Source organism: Aplidium turbinatum, chromosome 14 (genome assembly GCF_918807975.1).
Source record: "Aplidium turbinatum chromosome 14, kaAplTurb1.1, whole genome shotgun sequence".
Classification (NCBI taxonomy): Eukaryota; Metazoa; Chordata; class Ascidiacea; order Aplousobranchia; family Polyclinidae; genus Aplidium; species Aplidium turbinatum.
This window is the reverse complement of record NC_137485.1, coordinates 12936736-12963817: the sequence shown is the minus strand read 5'-3', so window position 1 is coordinate 12963817 and position 27082 is coordinate 12936736. Positions and strand designations below refer to the sequence as shown.

The window sequence follows — 27082 nt, the reverse complement described above, 5'->3', positions numbered from 1 at the left end:
TATATAACTCTTCAAGTGTAGTAACGATAGTATCATATTCTACAGCTTCTTCCACATGAGGATATACTTCTGGTGAGAGAAAACTTCGAATAATCCTGGCTTTGTTAAGTGCAGGTGAATGTTCAGTTCGAAGCTCGTCTAACGTAGCGATATAATCTACTACTGTTTGAAGCCAGTACTTGAATGCTCTAGTTGCCTCAATAGAATTCGGGTCGACGCTGAGGTCTTTTGGTCGAGGGATGTGTCTATCCATTCTTGATTCTAAGTTTATTAAATTGAACTGACCATAACAAGCTCAAGAATAACATGCATTAATTAGGCTTTAATAAACTTAGAATTGACACATCCATAACACAGTTCTGAAATAAGAAAGATATATATAATAATACAAAACTAAATAACTTACAAACTAATCTGGCAGCCACTCAAGAATTAAGTTAAGCTAGCTAAAACTAGCAGTTACAAGGACTGACAAATACACAATAGAACGCTACCGTTGTAGAACTAAGGAAGGAAGGTAAAGCGCTGAAGGCACAAACGCGGAGCACTGATTAAAGGCAAACCTACAAGCAGCGCAGTGCTCCATAGCACGAGTTAAATAAGTCACAATTTTACCACACGATGGTACCAAAAATTTACTCTGCAAGGCTCAGTCATAACAGAACTTTCTCAACAACTGGAAAACGCCTTTCAGTCTATATAACCTAGAATTTTCCATGGAACCTTCTGAGACATTAGCACGTTCAGAAATGGTACAAGTTGACGCTAGAGTGCAACAGAATTTTTTGAAGGGGTGGCTCATGGGTCAACCCAGTTCATAGGTCAAGACCTTTCCCCTACTCGGGATGTTGCAGTAGGCTACTAACCACAGTTATGTTTGGGTAGATTACTGCTAACAGTGCCACGTGACCTCGTGAACAAAGAAACTTCAAGATCATGCGCCGCTGGTTCGGTTCTCGGGGTGTGCGCTTATTGAGCAATGTACCTTAAAGACTGTTCTCCATTCAGCAGCATCTAATGGATAAATAATTCCGCCGCAACAAAATAAATAATTCCGCAGCCACGCTGTATCGCTGCGGCCCGCGGAAGGCATCAGCATACAAGTACAACCAAAAATACTTTTCTTAGGAGTTAAAGAGCACAAAGGCAAAAAATACTTTCTGGGAAGCATATTTTCGCTTTGCATAGGCTACGATTCCACCGACCGACCAATCAGATTATAGCTCTAGGTGGGGGTTGCTTAAAGTTATTCCAATGCGATGTCCAGCCACACTGTCCCAGTGGTTGATTAAAACGTCTGTTTTCGAATTTCGAAATTGTCTGTGAGCATAGGGTGCGTTTCACTAACACTAGTGTGCGTTTCACCGTTATTGTGTTTCACGAGCAGTGTTCTCTTTATGCAAGTTTTGTTGGCAAAATAGGTCGGTGTGCTAACTCAATTTATAATAAATTGGCAAAATATTATATATAAATTTAAAGACTTTTTCTGATTGTAGGCTATTATGAAAATATTTAGCTTAGTAAGTTAGGCTACTGCAAAATGTTTTTTTTGTTTTTATTTTTTATATGGAACGCTTCACGATTTTGCGTGTCATCCTTGCGCAGGGGCCATGCTAATCTTCACTGTATCGTTCCAATTTTAGTATATGTAGGCTGCCGAAGCAGATAACCTACTGCAAAATGTTGTTAATCAACAAATTCTTGCCACGCTGATAAGCACCGCAAGTGACATTAGTCTATAATAAAAGAAAGACGGTTTTATAAACTCTCACAAAAAAATGAAAAACCAACTCATTGCTTTTTTAGAGGGAAGACTGTTCATGAATTACGATTTTTAGAATTTACGATTTTACAATAGAATTACGATTTTTCGGTGATTTCCACAAGCGTTTGTTTCATGGTGCCTGGTTTCTATTTCCCTGTTATTGGAGCCTATTTTTGCTGATATGTTTGCAGGTCACTATTGTTGCCTGTATTGCGATGTGTCAAACTCAAACATTTCCTTGTTTACTGAAATTGTTAATTGCATGATATCTTTTGTGAAGCGAAGTGACAACACCACTCTTGCTTGGCGATGAATATTCTGATGAAACCGCTCGCCTCGCTATAAGTGCGCAAAACAAGTGGCCTCGTTTATTAGGCATTGTTAAAAAAGTCAAAAGTGTTGTAAAAGGAGCTTGGCCTGGCAGTAGCGTTGTTCGATTAATTTTGTTGCTGCGGTATTCTAACATAAATATGAACAACATGTAACGCTGGATACTGGGTACAAAATGCGTTTTTTTCTAGCATAAGAGTAGGGATATTAGACTTAGGTATCCCTGCATAAGAGTCAACCTACCTAACATTTTATTAGTGCGGCCCGCCACTGCTCTCCTTAGTGCCAAAGTGGCCCGCATGCAAAAAAGGTTGGTGACCCCTGGTGTAGATTTTGAACAAGTCGGAAGCTTAACCGACTGATCTATCTGGACGAACCTGTATTCTGTGTCCTGATTCTGTGTTTTAAGGGTTAGGCTAATTACTGTTTTAACGGTCTTGATTTTCGCACTTTCATAACCATTATTAACCACATTCCACTTTCGCACTTAGCGTGAGCAATAGGCAAAAAGAGAGAGAAAAAACTTTTATTTCGTCTGTTGCGAGAATTGCACGGTACAATTATACATAATTATAAGAGGTTTGCGACAAACAAAATGTAAGTATTTCTGCATAAAAATATCAACAGGCAAACATTTTCAAATTCCTAAAAGCTGAAACAGACATCGAGACCTTTATCAAAACTACAGTATGCCTGATGATTTGGTGAAACCCGGTCAGCTCATTCGGTGTGTCTGGCAGCACTGCTCAATGCGCAGTGGCACAGAAAATTAAAAATTGTTGGCAACGAAACAGCGAAAGCTAACTCAACTCCCGGATCAAAGTCTCTGGAGTAAGAGTGGAGACTAGATTCGTAGTGGACAGCTGGTCCACTTTATTTGTGTTGAAATAATTTCGTACTTTTTTTGTAGGATGAAAGGTCAGAGTATTTTAGGTTAACCTTACTACACAGAGATTTAGGAACTTAATCCTGGGCATCTTGCATGATTGTAGAAATTTTGAGCCTCTGATAGAAAAAGGGTACGCCTAGTTTTCGTGACAAATCGGAATTTCTTACAGCTTAAGATCTTATTTTGCTGTTAACTTGGACAAGGAATTTCAAGTAGATGTACAAGATTAGAGTTATGCCTGATGAACTGCCAGTATCTCATACCACTAACTTCACTGTTGTTTGTCATGCTTTTTAGGTTATCAAATGGTTAGATGAGCAAATACATAAAATAACTTTTTATGTTGCAGTTTCTTCTTGATTAGCAGTAAATAATATTGCACCACAATGAGAGATCGTTTAGCAGACTTGAAAAGCGTAAGTGCTAAGTTTTGTTACATCTTCTTATTTTTATGGCTGTGGCTATATTTACACAAATAGTGTAAATACAGCCATTTATAGTATTGCATTCAATTTACGTTAAACATTTTCCCCATTTTCAAATTATTCTGCTCACATTTCCTTTACGGTATGTGCCCCATTACAAAGGTGACACCCCTGGAGCAGGCTTGCCAGATTGGCCTTTTTAGAGGATAATTTCGATCTTGCAGAGGAACTTCTACCTGGTGGTACGCACTTTTTAAATCTAGCGTTGTATAGATGCTGTTCCTAGCAACATTGTTCATTACGTCTGACATAAGAGGTAAAGGATACGCGTCCAAACAAGTGAATTTGTTTATGGTTTGGCTAAAATCGATGACCATACGCTTTTTGTGATTTTCTTGAGTGACCACAAGAGGTTGTGCTCGCCATGGCGAACGACTCGGCTCAATTAAACCTTCCTTATAAAGTCGCTGCACCTCTGAAGAGATAAAACTTCTATCGGCTTGAGAATACTTTCTAGGCTTTGTAGCAATCGGATGGCACTCCTTCCTTAAGTGTTTGAAAAGCTGTATTGAAGTAGACGTTTTAATAGCTTCTAATGCTCCGATCTGTAACGTTGGCATAGGGCCTCCAAATTGAATATTCACGCTTTTGTGCTGTTTCATAAAAGTTTGTCCGATAACTAGGTCGGTGAGCAAATTTTTCAAAACAGTGACTCCTACATTATCATACTCTTGTCCAAAAAGCGCGACTTTTACGTTACAGATTCCTAAACTTTGCGATGAACATCCTTTCACGGCTAAACCAATGCGGCATTCACTTTCTTCAAGATTTAGTTTTAGACGCTTTCTTAAACGGTCGCTCATGTGACAAAGGGTAGAGCCAGTGTCAATGAGAGCATTGGCTTGAACTCCGTTAACTGTAACAGGGACGTTGACCTTTGCGTGGGTATCGAAAGATTCGGTTGTCATATTCATAATGACATCTCGTGGAGTAGAAGCAGATAAATAAATAGGTTTTCGATTTACCCTGGAAAGACGACAAACTTTTGAGAAATGACCTTTTTTAGAACATTTAAAACAAATAACTTCATGAGCAGGGCAATATCTTCTACTATGTCGCCTATTTCTGCAATAGTTACACTTTTCAACCAACGCGGCGCTAACATCTGAGCTTTCTTCCTTATCTGAAGAATCTTCAATTTTAAAGGTAGGACGGGTTTCAAAAGCTGTTGCGCCACAATCAAGTGAAGACGGAGTCTGGCTCGAAGTCATTTCGACACAATTGCAAAACGTTTGGGCATCATCTAAGGATCGAGCTTTATCAAAAGTTTGTTGTAGCGAAGCATTTTTGTCCTTAGCAAGCGTTGTTTAATGTGATTTGACGAAATCCCAGCGATAGCTTCCTCTTTATGCGCAACTGCCGATACGGCCCGAAAGTCACAGGAGAGGCTCAATCGCTTTAAGGTCTGCATGTACTCGTCTAGTGATTCATCTGGCTTCTGCTTCCTAGTTTTTAAAACAAATCGAGAAAACATGGGGTTAGAAACCTTTTCAAAAAGGCGCTTCAGTTGTTCGATAGCTTTATCATAATTTGTTGTCTCACACACCAGTTCATATATTGCAGCGTCTAGATGATTTATAAGCAAATTCAACTTGTCTTCAGCTGAAACTTCTCCGAGCTTTTCTACATAAATTGTAAAAGACTTGTACCAACGCACCCATTGTCGTTTAGCGTCTTTACTTTGCGGGTCCGCAGCTAAGAGTCTAGGGCGCAAGTCTTTTAGATCCATACTTTATTAGCGTAATAAAATGTAGTGAAACCATCTACAATTCCTCTATTAAAAAGTTTATTACGCTAAAATGCAACTAGGTTGTTCTGACGACATAAACTGCAAACTGAATTGAGACTGAAAATAAACACCAGTAAAAACGACAAAGGAACTTAAGGCAACGTAACAAAGCAATCAGCAACAAAGCAATCAGTAACAACGTAAATTACAATGCAACTTAAAGCAATAACATGTCAACTGGTAAGGCAGTGGGTTAGTCAAAATTTTATATGTCTTGCTCAGTCCAATAACATGCTCGACATGTATGCATGATGATGCAATGCGTCTAAGCTGTCTATCCGAGACAACCACATCTGCATCAAGTTGGTGCTTCCCTTTCAGCATGGTAGGCGTGTTGACTGCAACATCATAATGTGCAAAAAGATCCTGCACAAGAATACCTCTGTCAGCCATGATGCTATCCCCTTGTGAAAAGTGTTCATTAGCTTGCTTGTAGAGAGCACTTTGCTCGATAAGTGGGCAATCACTTGAACATCCACCTGTTGATGGGCCTACGTACGATAACAGCCCATTTGGAGTGATGCCAATCATAATTTTTAGTGTGTTCTTATTCTTGTAAGTGGAGAACGTCATGCTTTGAGCATCAACTTTTCTTGGCTTATTGATTGGTATTTCAGTTGCATCTAAAATGACACGTGTTGTGGGGAATGAATTTTGAAATTGTGTGGGCATGTGTTCATCCACAACAGCTCGAGATGGCCAAATATTAAGTTCCTTCAGCTGAAAATACATAAAGTTGATCCATACCCTGAAAATTAATGAAACTGTGCTTTCACTAATGTGAAAGAGAAAACTCAGCTCTTTAGTTTCCTTTGATTGTCTTAGCTTTATTAGAGTAAGAAAGAGCTGGTTTGGTGGGTCAAGTTTGCTGCTGGTATAGTTCAAGTCATATGCAGCTGGCCCCAAGCAACGCAAGAATAACATAAAGTTATCATAATCATCGAAACCAGTGTAGTAGTTTATGACTTGCTTATTTTCATTGTAATGTTCAATTCTCATTCCAGTTGAAGCGCTTCCTCCGCTATTGTCGTTGCTATCCAGGCTGCACTGAATTGCAACTGAAGTCGCTTTCCTTCTCTTGCAATGAGGTTCCGTTGTATATACACTGTAGGGATGTGCCGATTACAGAATTTTTGCCGATGCCGATTCCGATGCCGATTCTTAAATATCTGCCGATTCCGATGCCGATTCTTTGGTTAAATGATTAAAGCTGCTTTTAGTTGGCGCTCTACAAGTGGTCGCGATTTTGTTACAAGTTGCTGCCTTTGAAATGTTTAAAAGCGTTCACTTTGTCGCCTGCTCTAGACAGCGTGATTTTTTATGGTAGTTCTTCGCTTCTTGCGCGCTACACAGTGGTGATAGACACGCGTTTTATTTGTTGTGGAAATCAGTGGAAATCAGTGAAGAGAAAAATCGCCATTGCTCACAGAGTGCAAAATAAACGTAGCTTAATGCAGTGTGCAAAATATTATCTTGTGCGGTTTGCAGTATTTTTCTTGCAGAATTCAAGAAGGTGCCAGAAACAAGAAGAGAAAAAGACTAGAGTGTAAAAGAAAATGAACGCTGCGGTATTGAATATACAAAAACCTTTAAAAAAGTAACACACCAGCCTTGCATTCAAAGTGCATCAATAGGCGAAAAAAGAAAAACATCTTGTGAAGAAATTAGTATTGTTTTCAATGCAGAGTTGCAGCCAATTTTGTTGCTTAGCAAACACGTGAAGATTACTGGGTAGCTGGTTTGATTACGTTTGCGCAATCACATGATTGTTTGTTGAACGCATTTAGCGTAATAGGCCTATATAATATACTTGGAGTTCACTTCTCTCTGCTTAGTAAATTACATTAAGCAACTTTCAGTGAATACGAATTTTACAACAATTAAACAATAATTTCAAAGAACATTTCCGCTTTTTAATATTCAAAATTAAAGGCACATAAATTAAAATGCAATATCATCAACTTTTCTCCAGTTGCTGTAGTAAGTCTGTTCCGTTGAGGCGTAAAAATATTGCCACCTGTGCTAAAAATTCGTTCGCTTTCGATTGACGATGGTGGTGACGAAAGCAATTTATTTGCAATTTTGCTCAGCTCAGGAAACATAGTATTGTTTGCTTGCCACCAAATCATTTCTCTTCTTGCTGCGCTAAAAATGTCTGCATTAAGGTATATTCTACAGATCAAAGAAAACTCCCTAATTTTGCCGAATGCCGACTAGAGCCGGGACAGCATTTGGCTGTAACATAGTCCGTTTCATGCGTTGAACAAACAATCGAGTGATTATTGCGCAAACGAGGTAATCTTTTTTCACGTGTTTACTGAGTGACAAGATTAATTCACTGCAATTCAGCGTCTGAAAAGATATAACTCGCAACTTCACAGGTTGTTTTCCATTGACGCCTTTTGTTTTTTTTTCAAAAGCGTTTTGAATCTTTCAGACAGTTGTTCTCATTTTCTTTGCAGTTTATACTCCCTCGCTTTTTCTCTTAACTTGCTTTTAGTGCATCGCATACTGCAAGCTAATAACTATAACGTAATAATCCATTTTTCCTTTAACTTCTAACCGTTGTGTAATCATTCAACTTTTATATTTTATCTGGTCTGATTTTCTCTTTGAACGTTTTTCGTCATTTCAAAGAAAGAAAGTATTTTGATCTCGTGCTTACTAAACAAGAGTTTACAAAATGGCGGACAATCGTCATAATTTAGAGTTTTAGACTACCGCTCTTCGAATGCTAGTTGACGCTAATGCGGTTGTTCAAAGAAGCCGTTCTTTGATCGGTATTTCCACGCGCTCGCGCTACTTTTGATTAGAAAACTTTGATAAAGAATCGGCAATTTTTTTTGATGCCGATTCCAATGCCGATTCTCCAAAAATTGCCGATACCTGCCGATTCCGATGCCGATTAATCGGCACATCCTTAATTATTCAGCATGATCAACAACCTCTTCTTCATGCTGCCAATCTTCAATGTTACAAAGCTTTTCTAATCTTCGTTTCAAACGCGCTCCTCTTCCTGAGGTAGCAAGTGTTGGTTTGAAAGTGAACACTGATGGCACACTGTTTGCTTTCAAGCAATGTGTTGTCATGCAATGTGTTCGAAAACGCCTGTTTACTTATTTGCTTTTATCGGAATGGCCCGTTTCGGTGAGTCCGATTCGGTGAGTCCGATTCGGTGAGTCTGATTCGGTGAGTCCGGTCCCTTAACGGGGGGATTTTTTCAATTTTTTTTTAAAATTATCGGGTACCGTAGCCTAATTATCATTGCCGTTTTAGGGTTAGGGGTTTGGGGTTAGGGGTTTGGGGTTAGGGTTAGGGGTTAGAGGTTAGGAACTCATTGAATCGGACTCACCGAATCGGACTCACCGAATAGTAGCAGACCCTGCTTTTATAGCCACAACAACGTTAAATCAAGCCTAAAATGTATCAAGCTTTGTAATATGCACCTTCTTACCCTCACATCAACACAAAACTGCACTCCCATCCCACCCATATCAGCTGTACGCGCGTTACGCAAAGCGTGCTAAAGCTTGAAGCAATCACTGCAAGTGTGTTGCTAGGACCCAGTTGTAGCGCCACCGAGTGGATCGCACAACCCCATTGGGATAAAATGTACTTTTGGGTGAAGAAAGCTGCAGGTAGACCGGAAAATGCTTATTGCAGGCTTTGTCACATTACTATAGCACCAAAAGCGAGTAATCTTTTGAGTCATGAAAAATCCAAGAAGTACAAAAAGAGCCCCAGATAATTTGCAGAGTAAGCTATCGTTTACCGGTACTCGTAAAGAAAATGAAAAGACCAAAACAGCAGAAATGCCAATCATAGTTAATGCCACAGTTCCTTTCTATCTCTTACCAGGAAAGAGACTTGGAAAGGTTCAATGACGTAGTTTAATGGGATATTACCGAAATATTACGTCAATTAAATGTTGAATATTTCTACTGGTGAAATGATAATGAAAATTCTTCAAAGACTTTAACGAACGGCTTCTCAAATAACTCTAATTTCGAACGCAATTTATATCACCACCAATTCTCATCTGCTTGTATTCAGTTACTTCAAATCTCAATCGACAATAATTTCTGCACCTTTTACCAATCCACAACTCATAACACAACTCTCATCATCAACTTATAATCAACTCTCATAATAATAATCCATCAATTCACACCACTATTTATAGCAGGTTTAAAGAAGCTTCTAGATCTGCACATAGCAGTAAAATGATCTAGAAAACATGTTACATAATAAAGATTTTGCAATCACAGATCTACTGGTAAACATCCTTATGATGTCATGACAAACTTCACTCGGCAATTGTGAAAAACAACAGAACATTCCAGATTTGTTCTGAATGAATGTTCTGGAAATACATTACATAATAGAGATCTCGCAATCAAAGGTTACTAGAGGACAATAACCGATGATAACCTATAGCATAAGAATTTCACTGTCAAAACAGCACGCTCGATCAAGATACAAAGCAGCCCGTCGCGAGTCCTCGCACATTGATTGTGACAGTTAGCGTAGCATGCCACTGTTCAGTAGCTTTGATTGATCATTTAAGTGAAATTATTAAAGCTCATGGAAAAAGGACTGCTTTCAGACTCTGAACAATTTTGGATTGGTGTGCTAGAGCACCCAAGTTTTAAAGACCTGGCACATTTTGCTTTGGATTGCCTAGTTGCCCCAGTCAGTAATGCTGTGGTCGACAGAATATTTTTCGTTTTTAATGTGAAAACAAAGCCAAGATGCAACTGCAACTCCTTGACTCGATCATTAGAATAAGATCTCGCCTTGTGATTTCTGGAAAATGCTGTAAAGACTTTGTTGCTACAACCAAAATGCTGCAGTTGTTCAACTCAGATCACATGTACATTGTACAATATGTCTACTGTGGACATTGATGCTGGCTCCACTGATGTAGACGATATTGAACTGTTTATTTAAAATTATATAAAATATAGAGCATATGTTTTTTTTTAATTTCTGCCACCCAAAACTTTTTGAAGCATAGAACTTCTGTTTGTGAGTGGCTTATAATGTAGGTTTCTTGGTTCTGCAAATGATCTAATAACTTTTGTAAAATTTTGCCAAAAAGTCTTTGCTGATTATGTTACTGAATCTTTTCTTGTGCATGTTTGCAAATCTTTGATGATATGTGATAATACGGTTTTCAAACTGGGTTATTTGCCTCACAAATACTTTTACAATGCTTATATAAATATATTTTATCTTGTTTGAGTTTGGCTTTTTCTAACTATTTGCCCTGAAGTTGACCCATTTTTTGGTGAGTTGGCCTTTTTTGCAAATTTCAGTCTGGCAACCCTGCCCTGGAGAAAAGGAAATTTAATGCTGAGCACAAATCAAAAAGAAAATTTCAAAATATATTTGGGAGATGTTTTTTTATAGAGGATTAATTGAAAGCTGGTCAAATCTTGAAAATCTTTAATTATTTGCAATTTGCGTAAAATATCTGCCCATTTTGAAATTGTTCTGCTCATGTTTCCTTTTTGTATCTCATCAGGAAAGTGATAGCTTACCCTTGGAAAGGAAATTTAATTTGAAATGTGAAATTTGAATCAAACAGAAAATGTGAAATTTGAAACCAATATTTCGTGAAAAATTTTGAATTACAGTATATAGAGATTTTTGTGATGCTAACTTTCTTAGCCAAATGTTATATGACAGTCATACGATAATTACGTTTTGTGTCTTAGTTTTCGCAATTGCTTTTCTGATGAGTGATGACCAGTCAAGTAGGGATGCACAATACAGAATACCTGGCTATTCTAGAATATTCTAGAACAAGGCTTCTCAAACTTTTTTGTTCTGCGACCCCATTTTGAAAAATATATTTCTATGCGACCCCATTATGGGGACATCCACGTTAATGACATTAACACGGATCATTATGATCACTATATTTTCTTTTTGTTTCTGACTTATCTATTGTTTTCTTTGTGCTTCCATTGTTACCACATGAATCTACCTAACCACTGATCCATAGTCAATTAATCTTGTAACTGCTTTAAACTTTAGTCTAGGACGGCTAGGTTCCTTCAGAAGCTAGTTGCTAGGCTACTCTGAAATCATAATGCGAGCGGTGCAATGATAGCGTAACGATGCATCAATTTTTAACTTAATTTTATTACCAAATGCGTGGTGAACAGTCTCTCTCTGATGCATCAATTGTTACGATTGGTTATATTTTATCGTTCGACATTTCATACCGACGGTTGCGGCCAATTGACGTCATGGCAAGACTACAACCTACCAGCACTAGAATTTCATTACGACCCCAAAATTTCATTACGCGACCCCATTTGGGGTCGCGACCCATAGTTTGAGAAGCCCTGTTCTAGAATACTTAATTTCGAATCTAGAATTTCGAATCTATTCTGAAATTACACGGCAATTTTTTCCAAATAATGTCAAACGAAAAGCAAAAATATTTGTATATACATTATATTGAATTGCATTAGTATCACATGTCAAACAGAGTACAACATATGATAAATCAAGCATCATACGATGCATCATCATACAATCACACGGAAACACACTGCGTGTCTGCAGTTCTGATAACTGCGCAAACCCGGAATGGCCCGTTTCGGTGAGTCCGATTCGGTGAGTCCGATCCCTTAACGGGGGATTTTTTCAATTTTTTTTTTAAATCATTGGGTACCGTAGCCTAATTATCATTGCCGTTTTAGGGTTAGGGGTTAGAGGTTAGGAACTCACCGAATCAGACTCACCGAATCGGACTCACCGAATCGGACTCACCGAATAGTAGCAGACCCGCGCAAACCCTATGAAGGAAGAAAAAAGTCGCTTGAAACAAACAGTCCATGAAGAAAAAAGTCGGCGCGCAAAACGGAAAATATCAACTTTACATTTGTTTAACGTCGCACACTTTTCATTTAACGGATTTATTTTCGAATCCTGATATCCGAAAAAAAAAACTGCAAATGCGATTCGAACACATTGAGATTCGAATCTCTAAGATTCGATATTCTGTATTGTGCATCCCTACAGTCAAGTTTTTTGTTTGAATTTCTATGTTTCCTTTTCCATAGAAAAAGTTTAACATTTTCCGAAATGTGGTGATGAGAAGCGGTTTTATCTGTGTCCGAGAGTTGTTGTTTTCATGCCTTGATTAAGCTGTCAAACTGCTGCGCTTGTGTCACTGCGAGCCTTCGCTGCTGTGCGTGCCGACCATGTAACATTTCGCAGGCCTCGAAATTCGTTTTTGTTGACGGCGGACAAACTTGTCCGGTAGGGTGCGGCTGGTGCCCCCCAAATTATAAAAACTTGAAAAAACCAAGATTACTTTTTAGTATGGGTGAGGTTATGCTTAAGAAGCATAAATATGAAGTTTCAAGTAATTCGGGTAACGTTTAGGACCACCTCCCCCTCGTCGAAAATATTACGAAAACCATTACAATGAAAATGGTGTATTGGCATGTTTTAAACAACAAATAAAGTCACTTTTTTGAATCACAACGTTAAAAACCAAGACTTTGAGGGCTTGCTATGGTGTCGCTAATTAGGTGCTTCGTTTCGATTGTTCTCCACCACTTGCAGCACATTTTGATACCGTTTTTCCATTTTTGCGGTAAACAGGAAGTCAGTGGCCAATTTTACCCCTTTTTCTGCACTATCATTAACAACATGGATGTTTTTAATAATTTCCTTTCCTGCTGAGTACGATGGAATATCATCCCATTGCTCTACAGGAAAACTGAAAAAATCAGTTGGAATATTCAGCAAGTTGAAAAATTGCCAGGTTGAACTGCCAACAAGTGAGACAAGAGTGGAACTTTCTGTGACAGTGGGCAAAATTGGCTTCCCAAATCCAATTCCATGTTGTTTTGAAAAAAACAGTTACTTTTTCGAAAGTGTTTAATTTGTCCACAATTTTCTTGTTTTCTTCTTTTCATCATTGGGCACTTGGTTGCTGAACAGAGAAAGCCCTACTAGTTCCTCAGTAAGATAACAGGTGTGATTTGGCAAAGAACGAATTGCAAACTTGGATACATCTTGATCAGAATGTTGGTTACATGCATTCCACAGTGTCAAGTCATTGTGTGGGGCATCTTCAAAAAACTGAGCAGTATACCACCATGGCAAGTAAGTAAAAGTAACGAACTCCATAAACCGATTGATCTTTTCAACTTGATGACTTGCAAATATTGCTCCTTTCCGCAACTCAGTGATAATTTTCTCCTCAAAAATGATCATTTTTAAACAATATAATACAAAATTTTACACATCCAACGTGCCTTATGGAGAGCACCAGGACTTTGGATGGTGAATTGCATATTTCCACCATCCAGATACAAAATCACTAGTTCCAATAATTCTTTGTAATCACCTCTTACTGGAGATTTGCTTTGAAGTATCTTGTTGAATAATTGAATGATTTGAGGAGATCGTTCGTCTCGTGGAGCATAATTAAAGTTAGTTGAGTCACCGGCTGTTAATGATCGAAAGTTTTCTCTGAATCTTGCAAATACCAAAATTTCAGGACTCTTTGATATTTCAATTTTAAATCAATCCATATATGGCTTAATACAACTTCCCTAATGTGGTGACGACATGCACACCAAAGAAATTGCCGATTAAACTTTTCCTGAATGGAAATGCTGCCAGCCGTTAAATGCCCAGTATTTACAGAACTTACGTCGAAAACCATGCACTTAATACAATCTGTGCATTTCCATTGGTCCAATAGATTACATGTTGCATCCGCAATCAACTTCCCAGCTCGGTCAGTACTGTGCCTCGGCAAACTGGGAACACCCAGCAGTTTTATGCCACCTTGTCCTGGATGAAAACAACATATATATGAATACAGGTGTTACAGATAGCTTTATCACTGGAAAAATTAAATGCACAAGCTGATTACCAGACACTAGAACTGGAAGTCTATCATCAATATCATATTCGGATACCAAAGAGGTGTTTAGCTTTCCATCCCAATGTACTGTAAGTTTCCTGTGGTTGGAGGAACCCATGATTTTTTAATGTTCTCAACTGTGCTATCAATGCATTCAACACGATATCTGCAGAAGCAAAATAAGTTAATGTGACCATACTGATGAGAATTGATAATTCAGAATATTATAAACTATATTTCTTTAGTTGTCTACTATACAGAATACAGTAGTACAAGTTAAAGTAATTTCGCCTGAATGATTGCGTTGCATCAAGATTAAATTTGGTAACATCTCCGTCGCAGCTACTAATAAGTGATATCACAACTGACGATAGTTTTACAGCCCTGGGCAAGTTCATTCCTTACTGCAGAAGAAACTAACTTTCGACATTTCAGCACATCATGAGGAATTAAAAGCCATTCACCTGGAGCACAGTGTGAATTTTTACAGAAATTACATTTAATATGATTTAGGCATATTGCTAAATTGCATTCATTTTCTATTTACAGCAGTATATGAGCTTATTCACTAAAATTACTAACCTGTTTTCTTCATACGGCGATGTTTTCTTTGTGAAGGGCTGAAGGCCCAAGTGAAAATTTTTCCTCTTCATTGGGTTCATTAAAATGTTCTAGCTGTAAACTACTATCTTTTTCCAGCGTACTCCTGGCTGCTTCAATGTTCACTCGCTTTTGTGCCGCATTGCGTCTTACTGCTGCATTTTTATTTGGTTAAGATTTTTGTCAACACCAGCCATGACTGCCAATCTGTCTGTCTGCATTGATATAAGAAATTGTCTGTCCTCATCATTTCGGAGTGTTTCAGAGCATTTTTGGGCCAGAATGGCATTGTTTTTTCCACTGATTCTTTGTAATTGTCAATCCTTTAGGTTTTCCTGAATCGCGTATTTTGCTGGTATTTTCAACAAACTTTGCATATCCTCATACAGTTTCACTATACTGTATAGGCTACTGTGCCATTTTATTATTGGCTATAATCGGTATTCTTGCACGATTGTATATGGGGACGATATAGTGTATGACGTATAGGCTCCAATTTGAGTATTTTAATTGGGATGAGGTGGTCCTAAACATCAACTATTTTAGCTGAAACTTCATATTTTTGTTATTTGAGTAGAACCTCACCACCAAAAAAAAGTAATCAGAAAAATATTTATATGGGGGCACCAGCCACACCCTATTGTCCGGTCTGAGCAGCTATCTCGACGGACAAATTAAGTCTCACGGCGGACACACCAGATTTAGCGTCGATTGTCATGCTTGATCACTTTATCTTGATAATTCTTCACCATTTGAGAACTATAGCTACGGTTTAGAAGGCTTTTTAAAATTTCAGCAAAGTCACTGACTCTAAAAAGCTTTCATCAGACCAACGACGTGCGCTTGAAGAGTCAAAGCGCCGTGTAGCTGCTTAATACGGTACGCTGCATAACTGATTAACTTCCACCGAACGAGGTCATGTGGCTTCTTGCGTCACAATGCTCTGGTCACGAGTCGGAAAATTTTACACTAACGCTACTAATTTCTGCTGTGCGAAGTTTCACTAGGCTGTCTTAGTCAGACAGTGTCTTACTGTAGTACCAAAACTTAACAAACTTTGCTGCACCTTGCTGTAATAGCCTACTCGTGTTATCTAACTTTGTAACCAACCTTGCCTTATCAATATTACTTGGAGATCAAAGCCAGACATTGTGATGTAAGACTTTAATTAAGTTGCGCGTGATAAGTGTAGAAGTACCGGTACTCCCATCGATTCTTAGCGAAGAATTCACCTTTGTTACGCTGATTCAAACACACCAATTGTTGAAGCAACGTAAAAATCGAAAGTTTTCCTGCTTGAATGGAAGCTAAGGGATACAGTATTCACATTTTCTAGATGCGCGCTAGAATGCGCGGGAAATTATATTCTCGCAACAATTGTTCATGCTATGCAATGAAGATTTGTATCGTTAGTTCCTGCGTTATTCCTTGGCGGACAAACATGACCGATCTAGATGGTACCTCCTGCGGACAACGGACATCACATGCTGTGACGGCGGACATGTCCGCCGCTTGTGTCACTACGAGCTTTCGCTGCTGTGCGTGACGACCATGTAACAGTTTCTTGCATGCACACAAAGAATGCGCACATGCAGCAACAGAGTGCATGCACAGTAAAAGTAAAAAAAGAGTATGGAATGGCTGTATCTACTGCACCATCGAAATATCCAGTTCCAATTACATAACCTAGCAGTTCCTACTTTTAAAGTTTTTAATCATATAAATAGTTGTGCTTTATTTCAAGCAAAAACTGCTTCTTAAGGCAATACACACATTTGTTTGTTTTCAATTACACAACCACACAGAGGAAGGTGGGCACATTTCAAACAGATTTTTGAATTTTAGCTGCAAAATGAAAAATATACAAATTAGAAATAAACTTTTATGTTCAGTTCAATGTATCCCAAATTATTGTGTAAAAAAGGGTATCGGTAGCAAATTTAAATAATTTCATTCTTTTTAACAAATGTTATATAAAGAATGCACTGGTATGTCATTTGTCCAAAGTTATCCCATTAGTTTGGTGACATCAGACATGTGTAGGGGTAACTTGTGGCAGGTATTTATGCGTTCAAACTAATTGCCTTTTTTCAAATGGAACAATTAAAAAAATATCACTAAGAAAAAATTAATTAAATAAAACTACGGCTATGGTAGTTAGGTTATGGCTAATTTCTTAGAAATTGTCATTTGTAAGATATTTTGAACATAATCAAAGTGTAAATCCCTAGGCATATATTGTTGTGCAACACACATTGTCGAATACTGAACTTTTTTCAAGACTTTTTTAGCTGCTGCCTTCATTGTTTCAGATCGAGGCAAAATGATTTCTCGTTTTCATTTATATATATTTATAACAGTGGTTCTCAAAATTTTTCAAAAAAATTGTGTAATGGCCCCCTTGCAATTTTTTTCAATGACTCACGGTCCACCATAAAATTAAGGCAAACTGATGGGTGCACCTGCTTGGGTGTTATCAGTTCTTCTATGTTAGGTTGTGTTTTGCACAATGCGACCTTGACATCATGCATCACATCCAACCTGTTTCGAGCTTTTGGTAATGTTAAAAATGATTTTGAGTGTTAAAAGTGAAATTTTAAGTAATTCTCCTTATGTTTTATACTTTGTGATTAATTTAGTTTTAATGATGATCGATGTTACAGGGAATGGATGGTGCCATTCAGGAGGAAGATGATACAGCAATAACAATTGAACAGAGTACTATAAAAGAATTCTTTTCTCAGGTAGGTGATGGACTAGCCTAGTCTATGAGCTCGTAGCAAAATTTGTCACACCAAGAAGTGTCAGCTGTTCTACAGTATAATCAAATTCCTTTTGCTGAGTATTAATATTGGTTAGATTTTTGCAGCACAGTTTTTAGATTTTCCTGTATATCATGCAGACTGTATTCTTTTTGTCAATCTATCTATACGATTTGATGTCTCTTGTTCCCCAAATTTTGGGGGGGGGGTTACATTTCTAATAACACATCGACAAACTTTGATTTCAGGCTTGAGATCAGATTTCTGTTTTTTTTAGCATTTATTTAAAACCACTTCTGTGTTTTGTTTGCAAGAAAAATTAGAACAGATTTCTGAAGATACCTTACACAACTTTTTAAGTATTTTGTGCTTGCAGCTGCGTTGCTCAGAGGTTTTCATTTTTTTCGTTTGTCTTTTCAGTGCCTTTAATGGCTTTAACGCGAATGGCAAGTCTTGGTTTTATTTCTTGTGTGTGATAATGAAACTAGGCTACTCTGCTCAGCGATATCGCTTGCAGTGCCAGTCTCTGCCAGTATGTCAAAATGAATCTCGTATTCATTCATATGCCCACACAATTTTTGTTAATTTTTCTAAAGAAAACTAACTTTTTTCTTCAATTGTGTAAATATACCACCTCCCTGACTTGTTCTTAAGGTGCAAGGTACGGGATTAACTTCGAGAAGCCAGACCTTGGCCTAAAGTATTCTAATAACCTGTCAGACTGTTTAAAATTTGTAATGATTGCTTGCCTGTAGTTCACCTTGTTTACTCGCTTACATAATCATGTGTGCCCTAGGTAATTGTACGCTTTCTAGTTCTGTACTCTAGCCTTGCCACTGATTCATCTTGCAGTTGTACTGGCAGAACGAGGAGAATAGAATTGTGCAGAACTATGTCTACCGTAGATATATTTAGTTAATTTTATATTTGTTTTGTTTGTTTAGCACGAATTTAAGTTGATTAAAGCCAAGTTATGTTTCTAGTTTGGTTTATATTGTAACAAAATTAATAATAGGATTTTATTTCAAACGTGTGTCCAAGTCCATTAGTGATGACCTTATGCCCAAATACATAGTCCGGAAGAAAGCTCATACGACAAAGAAGAAGAAGTGGTTTGTGTCACTGTCACGATTTCTTTCTATCTCTTACCAGAAAAAAGACTTGGAAAGATTCAATGACGTAGTTTAATGGGTTATAACCGAAAAGCAGTCAATTAAATTCACGGATAGTTCTACTGGTGAGATGATATATAAAAACGCTTGAAGGACTCCAACGAATGGTTCACCACTTCCAACAATTATTCAAAGTAACAGTAAACGGCAATAGATTCCAATGCTTGCGACTATTGATCAAGTTTAACGTAATCCACTCGCAGCTTCTCATACGATTCTAATTTCAATCAGAAATTATATTAGCGTCAACTTGCTTTACTCGTATGCAATACTTCAACTTTCAACTTTTGATCAACAATAATCTTTACTTTTATTACCAACTGCTACTATTTCAGCAATGATCTCTCATAACCAACTCATCATAATAATCAACTCATCATAATATAACTCCCATAATAATAATCTCAGAATACAAACTACACCACTATTTATAGTTGGCTGTTCAGTCCAGTAACTTCGAGAAGGTTACATCATAAAGAACCATCGTTCGGTCACGTAGCATTTAAAAGGTAAACAACAGAAGTGTCTAGAAGGTCACGTAGGGCCGAAGGTTGTAGAAAACACGTTACATAATACAGATTTCGTCATCAGAGGTTACTTTAGGTCAATACCCGATAATAACACATCGCACCAGAATTCTATAGCAAAACAACACGCTCGTTGAAGATACAAAGCAAACCATCGCAAGACATTGCACCTTGATTGTGACATACACCCCCCCTTAGAATATTGTTGCAAACAATATAACAACACAATCAATACCAAAACACACCATAAAACAATTAATTACTCAATAATCAGTTCTCATAAGTCTATCGTTGCATGATCTACCAACGATAGCTTTTCTCAAAACAATAGTCACGTTTACTGCGAAAGTCTCCAACGTTCTCAGCATCTTCAGTGCACCGGCGAGCGAGATGACCCATCTTCCTACATCGGAAACATCTCCTCTCCCGACAGTCCTTGGCGAGATGACCTTCTCTGTGACAGTTGTAGCAAGCCTTTTCATCAAAAGAGCAGCTCCTGGCTATGTGTCCAATCTCCCCACATCGGTAGCAGTGGTTGTCACGGCAACGTCTATTTTCCGAATGTCCGCCGTCAGCAACGCACTCCCTGGCGAAGTGTCCGCGTCTACCGCATCTATAGCAAACTCCAAATGGTCGTTGCCTGCCTCTTCTCCTCGGTTCTTCGCGCTCGTAATATCCGTCATCGTGAGATCGTTGCTGATTATCTGCAGAACAATCTCGAGCAAAGTGACCATTCTTGCCACAAGAATAACAAGTAACTTCAGAATCTCTCTCAAAAACATTTCCGATTATCAGATCAACTAAAGAGTTTTGTAAACATAACGCTTTCACAGTCCCACTATAATACGGAGTTTCGATAGATATCATCGCTAACGGTCCTTGGATTGAAGTGGTATCTATTTTTGTCACATGGCCAGTTTTTCCCGTTAATTGACTGTCTTTAACCAAATCTCTCCTCACTATTATACCAGTAGAACCAGAATCACGTAAAACTTTTACCTTTTTGTCTCCAACTTTTCCATCCACTACTGGCAGGTGATCTTCAGGTATTATTTTTCCGCAAACATCTTCATCCGGATTCTCCTCGTCAAGCGTGGGTTCAGGAATCATTAACGCACAACCGCATCGATAAACGTCCGTGTCTTTATCTTTTCCAGACTGATTAGGTAAGGAAAACGACTTGTCCTTGCATTCCTTCGCTTCGTGTCCTTGCCTATTGCAACGATTGCACCACTTTCTCGATTCCTGATGATTTCTGTTAGTCTTTCTCCGGCAGTTAACAGACTTATGACCTAAGCCATTACAATTAAAACAACGTACTTCTCTTGGAACCGCACCTCCTTTAAAATTATTTGTTTGCTCTTCGTCATTATCGCATGACAACGTTTCTTCAGTCGACAACTTCTCATCATGAGCAACTAAGTACTGTTCTGCCACACTGGCTATTTCTTCTAGATTCTTTGGACTTCTCTCCATTAGATAAACAGACAGATCTTTTGAACATGAATCTGTGAATTGTTCCTTAACTATAAGGTTTGCCAATCCGTCCAATGATTGATCGGCCCCCGAAAGCTCAAACCACTTTAACAAAAGGTTTCTTAAACGTTCAATAAATTGACCTGGGCTTTCGTGTCGTTCAGGCTTTGCCTCACGGAATCTTTGACGGTATCCATGCTCGGTAAAATTGTATCGCTTTAACAGAGCTAACTTCAATCTGTCGTAATTCATGGCTTCTTCTTGTGAAAGTCTTGAATATACATCAAGAGCTTGTCCCGATAATAACATGCTTAGCTGGGTAGCCCACGTCGACTTCTCCAATTTGGCTATTGTAGCACATCTTTCAAATCTTAACAAATAACTATCCAACTCATCTTTTTCTTCAACAAATGATGGCAAATCTGGACGTCTAACTTGCGCCACAATAACATCTCGAGCATTATCATTAGTAGAATTAGATCGCTCACTAATGTCCAGCTTTTGTCTTTCTAATTCAAGTTTTAACTTTTCCAATTCATATTGCGCTCTTCTTTCTTCAGCTTCTGCTTCGCGCTGCGCTCTTCTTTCTTCAGCTTCTGTTTCGTACTGCCATTGAGCACGTTTTTCTTCAGCTTCGCGCTGCGCTTGTTTCTCTTCAGCTTCGCGCTGCGCCCGCTTCTCCTCTGCTTCAGCTTCAAATTGTGCTCGCTTTTCCTCAGCTTCAAGTTCTGCTTTCCTTATTTCACGAGCAGCTCTTCTATCTTCTCTTTCGTCAGCTTCTCGCTGAGCTTTTTGGTCCATTATCTTGTGATACTCTTCCATCACAAACTGAGACTTCTCATTACCAGTCAGCCCCATTCGTTCAGCCATGCTCCCTAAGTCTTCAATCATCTCATGTTTGACAGTATCCGCCATCTTGACATTAATTTATTATTCTTTCAATAAATCTTTGGTATTCTTCGGTTTTTCGGTTAAATCTTTTCGGTTATAATTCCCGGACGAGCCCCCAGAATGTCACGATTTCTTTCTATCTCTTACCAGAAAAAAGACTTGGAAAGATTCAATGACGTAGTTTAATGGGTTATAACCGAAAAGCAGTCAATTAAATTCACGGATAGTTCTACTGGTGAGATGATATATAAAAACGCTTGAAGGACTCCAACGAATGGTTCACCACTTCCAACAATTAATCAAAGTAACAGTAAACGGCAATAGATTCCAATGCTTGCGACTATTGATCAAGTTTAACATAATCCACTCGCAGCTTCTCATACGATTCTAATTTCAATCAGAAATTATATTAGCGTCAACTTGCTTTACTCGTATGCAATACTTCAACTTTTGATCAACAATAATCTTTACTTTTATTACCAACTGCTACTATTTCAGCAATGATCTCTCATAACCAACTCATCATAATAATCAACTCATCATAATATAACTCCCATAATAATAATCTCAGAATACAAACTACACCACTATTTATAGTTGGCTGTTCAGTCCAGTAACTTCGAGAAGGTTACATCATAAAGAACCATCGTTCGGTCACGTAGCATTTAAAAGGTAAACAACAGAAGTGTCTAGAAGGTCACGTAGGGCCGAAGGTTGTAGAAAACACGTTACATAATACAGATTTCGTCATCAGAGGTTACTTTAGGTCAATACCCGATAATAACACATCGCACCAGAATTCTATAGCAAAACAACACGCTCGTTGAAGATACAAAGCAAACCATCGCAAGGCATTGCACCTTGATTGTGACAGTCACTCAGGATGGGTATACAGCATCATACGGATTGAGTCATTTGGGTTACCCTTATTTGAGCCGGTCATAAAGCCATGTTCCGATGCATTACACTCGTTTTGTGAATGTTAGTGAGGCGTTGGAATTAATTTTCAAAATGTTGAAATGCCACAGTGGGCATTGTTGTTGCAAAACGAAGCAGTACGTCGGCCTTGTATTGAGCTTTTGTCATTTTATACAATTTTCATGCAATCATATTTTCAAAGGTTGAAGAAATCAGAGAATACATCGACGTAATTTCAACCAAAGTTCAAGAAGTGAAACTGAAGCACAGTGACATTCTTTCCGCACCACAACCAGATGATAGTAAGAACCTTATATTTCACTTTATAAGTGACCATTTGCACATGGCTAGGGAACTGTGTACTAGGGTGGTCCAAAAAAAAATTTTTTTTTCTTTTTTAAGTGCTCATTTATTTTTGAGTTTCAAATGTTTAAAAAGTTAAGTTCCCAAAATTTCATAGCGATTCGTTCACTGTAAGTACTGCCTAGAATTTTTCATTTTTTTAAAAATCTCAATCTTAAACCATGCGAGACAATATATGTCATTTTTTCAGTACAAACTTTTTTACTGTCACTGTTCCCTATAAATTAATTTAAATTAAAGGATGTATACCATAAAGTAAAGATTACTAGGCTATAAAATAAAGAATTTTGCATATTTGTACATGATTTTAACCCCAATTTGGACAAAAATCATGCTTGTTTGAAACTTAGAAGGAACACTGTTTACAGTTCATAAAACGCTTCACAAGCAACGATTATTATTGTAGATTATTAAAGTTTTTGTTTTTTTATTGCTACCAGGATATTGTTTTCTGTGTCTTTCCACAACTTGGAGAAGAAACTGTTTTTGTAATCCATCCTGGTAGGGTGGTCCCTTAGAACATTTACGAAAAATTAAAGTTTAGTGCAGCATGGATGGTTGGATGCTCATAGCTCATTTGGATATGTCAGTACCCTAAAAACATTTTCCCAAAGTTTCCAGCCTATGCCTTTATACTTAGTACTGCCTAGCAAATAGCGATGCACCATCATATTGAATTATATATTTGTCGGATTTTAGACCTAGGCGCAAGTATACCAACTGCATATTTTATATCATATCATGCGTGGAGGATAATGTACAAATGTACATATAAATAAATAAGCTAATGTATATAACTTATGATGAAGCTATAACAAACTCAAATGTAAGGGGAAAATTATTTTGCCGCACACTGGATGAAGCATCGCAGCATCCCGCGATTAAACATACGGATGGATAGTGGATACTTATTAATGTGCTTCCGAAAGCACTCAGATACTTGAAGTTCATCCATTCTTAAAGGCTGGCTGGTGGCTGCTATAGCAGTCCTCAAACCAGAATACAAAACCGAGTGACTGAAAAGAAGCGTTGAAAGATGGCAAGGAGTTATGGTTCATTGGGATGGAAAAATTGTTCCATCAATAAACGGGAATGAGGAAGAAGATAGAATTACTATGATTGCCACCTGTAAGAATGATGAAAAGCTTTTAAGTGTTTCGAACGTAGAAAGGGGTACAGGGGCTCTAATTTCCAAGCGTGTTTTCGAGGCTGTTGAAGATTGGAGTTGGAATGATGTGATTGTTGAAATGTCATTTGACACTACAGCTTAAAACACTGGGTCTATTAATGGAGCTTGCCACTTGCTGGAAAAGGAAATGGAATGTAAACTGCTTTGGTTAGCCTGTAGGCCTCACATGCACGAAATTATATGTGGTGATGTATTTTCTGCTGTCTCTGGTTCATCTTCAGCTCTAACCATTTCATCGTTTAAAAGATTCAAGGAGAAGTGGTCAAGCCTCAACAAAGATGCATATAAAGTTTGTGATGATCCTCGTTTGCAAACCACTCTTGCGGATTTCAAGAAAAAAAATGTAAAATTTCTTCATTTTACACTCAATAGTAGTACCAAGGGTACCGAGTGCCGAGGGATGATTATCGGGAGCTGATTAAAGTTGCTAGTACCGAGTACCGAGGGATGATTATCGGGAGCTGATTAAAGTTGCTCTAATTTCCTTGGAGAAAGCCCACAGCATGGCGTACGCTTCTGGCTTCCAGGTGCCTTCAACCATGCACGGTGGATGGCCAAGATCATTTATGTTATTTTTCGATAAATTAAATGAAATGGCTTGCTTTGGCTTTTTTTCATCAAGATATTGAACTGTGGGATGCTCTGGAAAGCTATAAAGTTGCAAAAGATATCATCAAAGGCTATCAAGTAGTAAATGACTTTGCTGGAAAAGCTGGAAAACTATTTAGTGACTTCAATGTGTCGATGACCCAGGATGAATCACAAAAACAGTTTATTTAAGTTGTGGAAAGACACAGAAAACAATATCTTGGTATCAATCAAAAATAAAAGTTTAATAATCTGCAATAATCGTTGTTTGTGAAGCATTTTAGGAACTGTGAACAGTGTTCCTTCTAAGTTTCAAACAAGCATGATTTTTGTCCAAATTGGAGTTAAAATCATGTACAAATATGCAAAATCTTTACTTTGTAGTTTATAGTATCCATCCTTTAATTTAAATTACTTTATAGGGAACAGTGACTATAAAACATTTTGTGCTGAAAAAATCACATATTATATATATTGTCCCCTCTCGCATGGTTTAAGGTTGAGATTTTTGAAAAAATGAAAAATTCTAGGCAGTACTTACAGTGAACGAATCGCTATGGAACTTTGGGAACTTAACTTTTTAACCATTTAAAGCTCAAAAATAAATGAGCACTTAAAAAAGAAAAAAAAATTTTTTTTTTGGACCACTCTACTGTGTACCGAAAGGTCATGAAAAACCGCTGTTACCACAGCGAACCCGCAGTATCAGGCTGAAAAATAACGTTCAGCTTTCGCATAATCAAACTCGCGTGATGCTCTGTGCTATGCCGTGTGACACACGACGAAGAAGATCAACCTTCATGCTGCTAAAAGCGAAACTCAATCCATTGCTTGCAGTTTACTTTAAGGTTTTTTCTACAACTGTAGATATGAAGACACAGGACTGAACGATTCACAGAAAGCACAGTGAAAGCTATTTGTGCGATCAATACATTGCGACTTCATTTGATTTGAGCGACGCACCAAAGCGCCAACTCTGTAAAAAATGCGTCCCTTAACATGTCATGTATCGTTTTCAAACCGAATAGGAGTGCTGACTGTTAACCAGCTACTGAATTGAATTACTGATTTAAGACAACACTTGAAATGCAGTTTTTATTGAAATTTAAGGTTGAGACCACGTTGCTTCAAGTGAATATTCTAACGAAAACTCCACTTTTAGTTACCGTACCATACGGACACACGGAAAACCGAGTTTCAATTCTTATCAAGCGCATTATGACCAAGGCACGTGATCATTGTGTGTATTCACGCATTGAGGAAGCACTTTCATTGTGTTTTAGACTGGTTTTAGAACCCAGATTGATGGTCGCTTTGCCCTTGCTTTCTGCTAAAAGGGGGAAACTTGCAATGAAACAGCTTGGTTTTAACGCTGAAAAACTTACACTAATGACAAAACACAACATTTGCTGTCCATCGCGTTGTTTTTACAAAGCACAAATGTTCAAAGTTTTAGGTGTTAAGTTTTTCTATTGTCGGCCTTGTCACAAACCTACAAAGCCCAGTGACACTCCAAGATTTTGCAACATTTTAATTTTTTGATAAATATGTAAAAACAATTTCGTTAATTTTTTAACTTAATCACGCATTTTCATGTCATAGTACACTACTCAGACATAACTATTTGTCAGAAGGCCTCAAGAAAGGGGTCTGCTACTATTCGGCGAGTCCGATTCGGCGAGTCCGATTCGACTAGTCCGATTCGGCGAGTTTCCTATTCGGCGAGAGCCTTTTTCGGCGAGTGCCCTATTCGGCGAGTTTTTGAAATTTTTGAAAGGAAATTATCGGGTACCGTAGCCTAATTATAATTGCCGTTTTTACATAGTTTTAACGTCGCTAAACGTTGAAATTGTGCAGAAAGGAATAAAAATAAAATGTTTGAACTATTAAATTAAAGTTCGTCATGTCAGTTCAGTTGTTTTTATTCCTGACCATCATATGAAAAACAATACACGTCAACATAGCAAAGGTGTAAAAAAGGTAGAAGCGACAAAACGCGAACGTTAAAACGTGCTTGTGACCGAAGTAAGTTATTGAGTTGAAAGAAACATACGCGCCGACTTCAGGGGGGCCGGCGCCCCCCGTAAATTTATGGTTGAGGGGCAACAAAAATGGTGATGACAAGTGGTGTTTCAAATATAAAACACTTCGCGAAGGAGATTTAGATAATTTAAACGGACTTAAAGAATGCCGAAAGCAAGAAAAGCCTACGTTGCTCTTGCCCGCACAACAGCAGCTGATCGCATAGCTATCTCATACGGTATGGAAATTTCAAAGTAGATGGTAGAGTACTGCTGGAATAGTCACGTAACTATTCACTGCAATATTAAGTAAACCAGCTAAATTAGACGCGCTATTTTCAACGAGGTCTTCCCGCTGTGAGATCAATTGTGATTCAACAGAACGCATTGTTTTTGCAATGTGTGAGAATTAAAT

General features: G+C 38.0%; 2 protein-coding genes and 1 non-coding gene across 4 annotated transcripts in view; 1 reads left to right on the top strand and 2 right to left on the bottom strand.

Annotated features, from left to right (window-relative positions):
• Positions 1 to 1560: 1560 nt before the first annotated feature.
• On the bottom strand, positions 1561 to 1667 carry LOC145783732 (U6 spliceosomal RNA). The gene has a single exon (XR_014290951.1). It is a non-coding gene; the product is annotated as a U6 spliceosomal RNA (small nuclear RNA).
• A 1669-nt stretch (positions 1668 to 3336) lies between these two features.
• Positions 3337 to 27082, top strand: part of LOC145783270 (syntaxin-1B-like) — a 57930-nt gene continuing 34184 nt past the window's right edge. For both annotated transcript variants that reach the window (XM_082595095.1, XM_082595096.1), the window contains exons 1-3: positions 3337 to 3400; positions 17424 to 17504; positions 22709 to 22808. In XM_082595095.1, the coding sequence (XP_082451221.1) occupies positions 3371 to 3400; positions 17424 to 17504; positions 22709 to 22808 (211 nt within the window). In that variant the 5' untranslated portion in view covers positions 3337 to 3370. The remainder of the gene's footprint in view (positions 3401 to 17423; positions 17505 to 22708; positions 22809 to 27082) is intronic.
• LOC145783553 (uncharacterized) lies at positions 5375 to 6257 on the bottom strand. Its single transcript, XM_082595453.1, has one exon. The coding sequence runs from the start codon at positions 6255 to 6257 to the stop codon at positions 5388 to 5390; it is 870 nt and encodes a 289-aa protein (XP_082451579.1). The 3' UTR covers positions 5375 to 5387.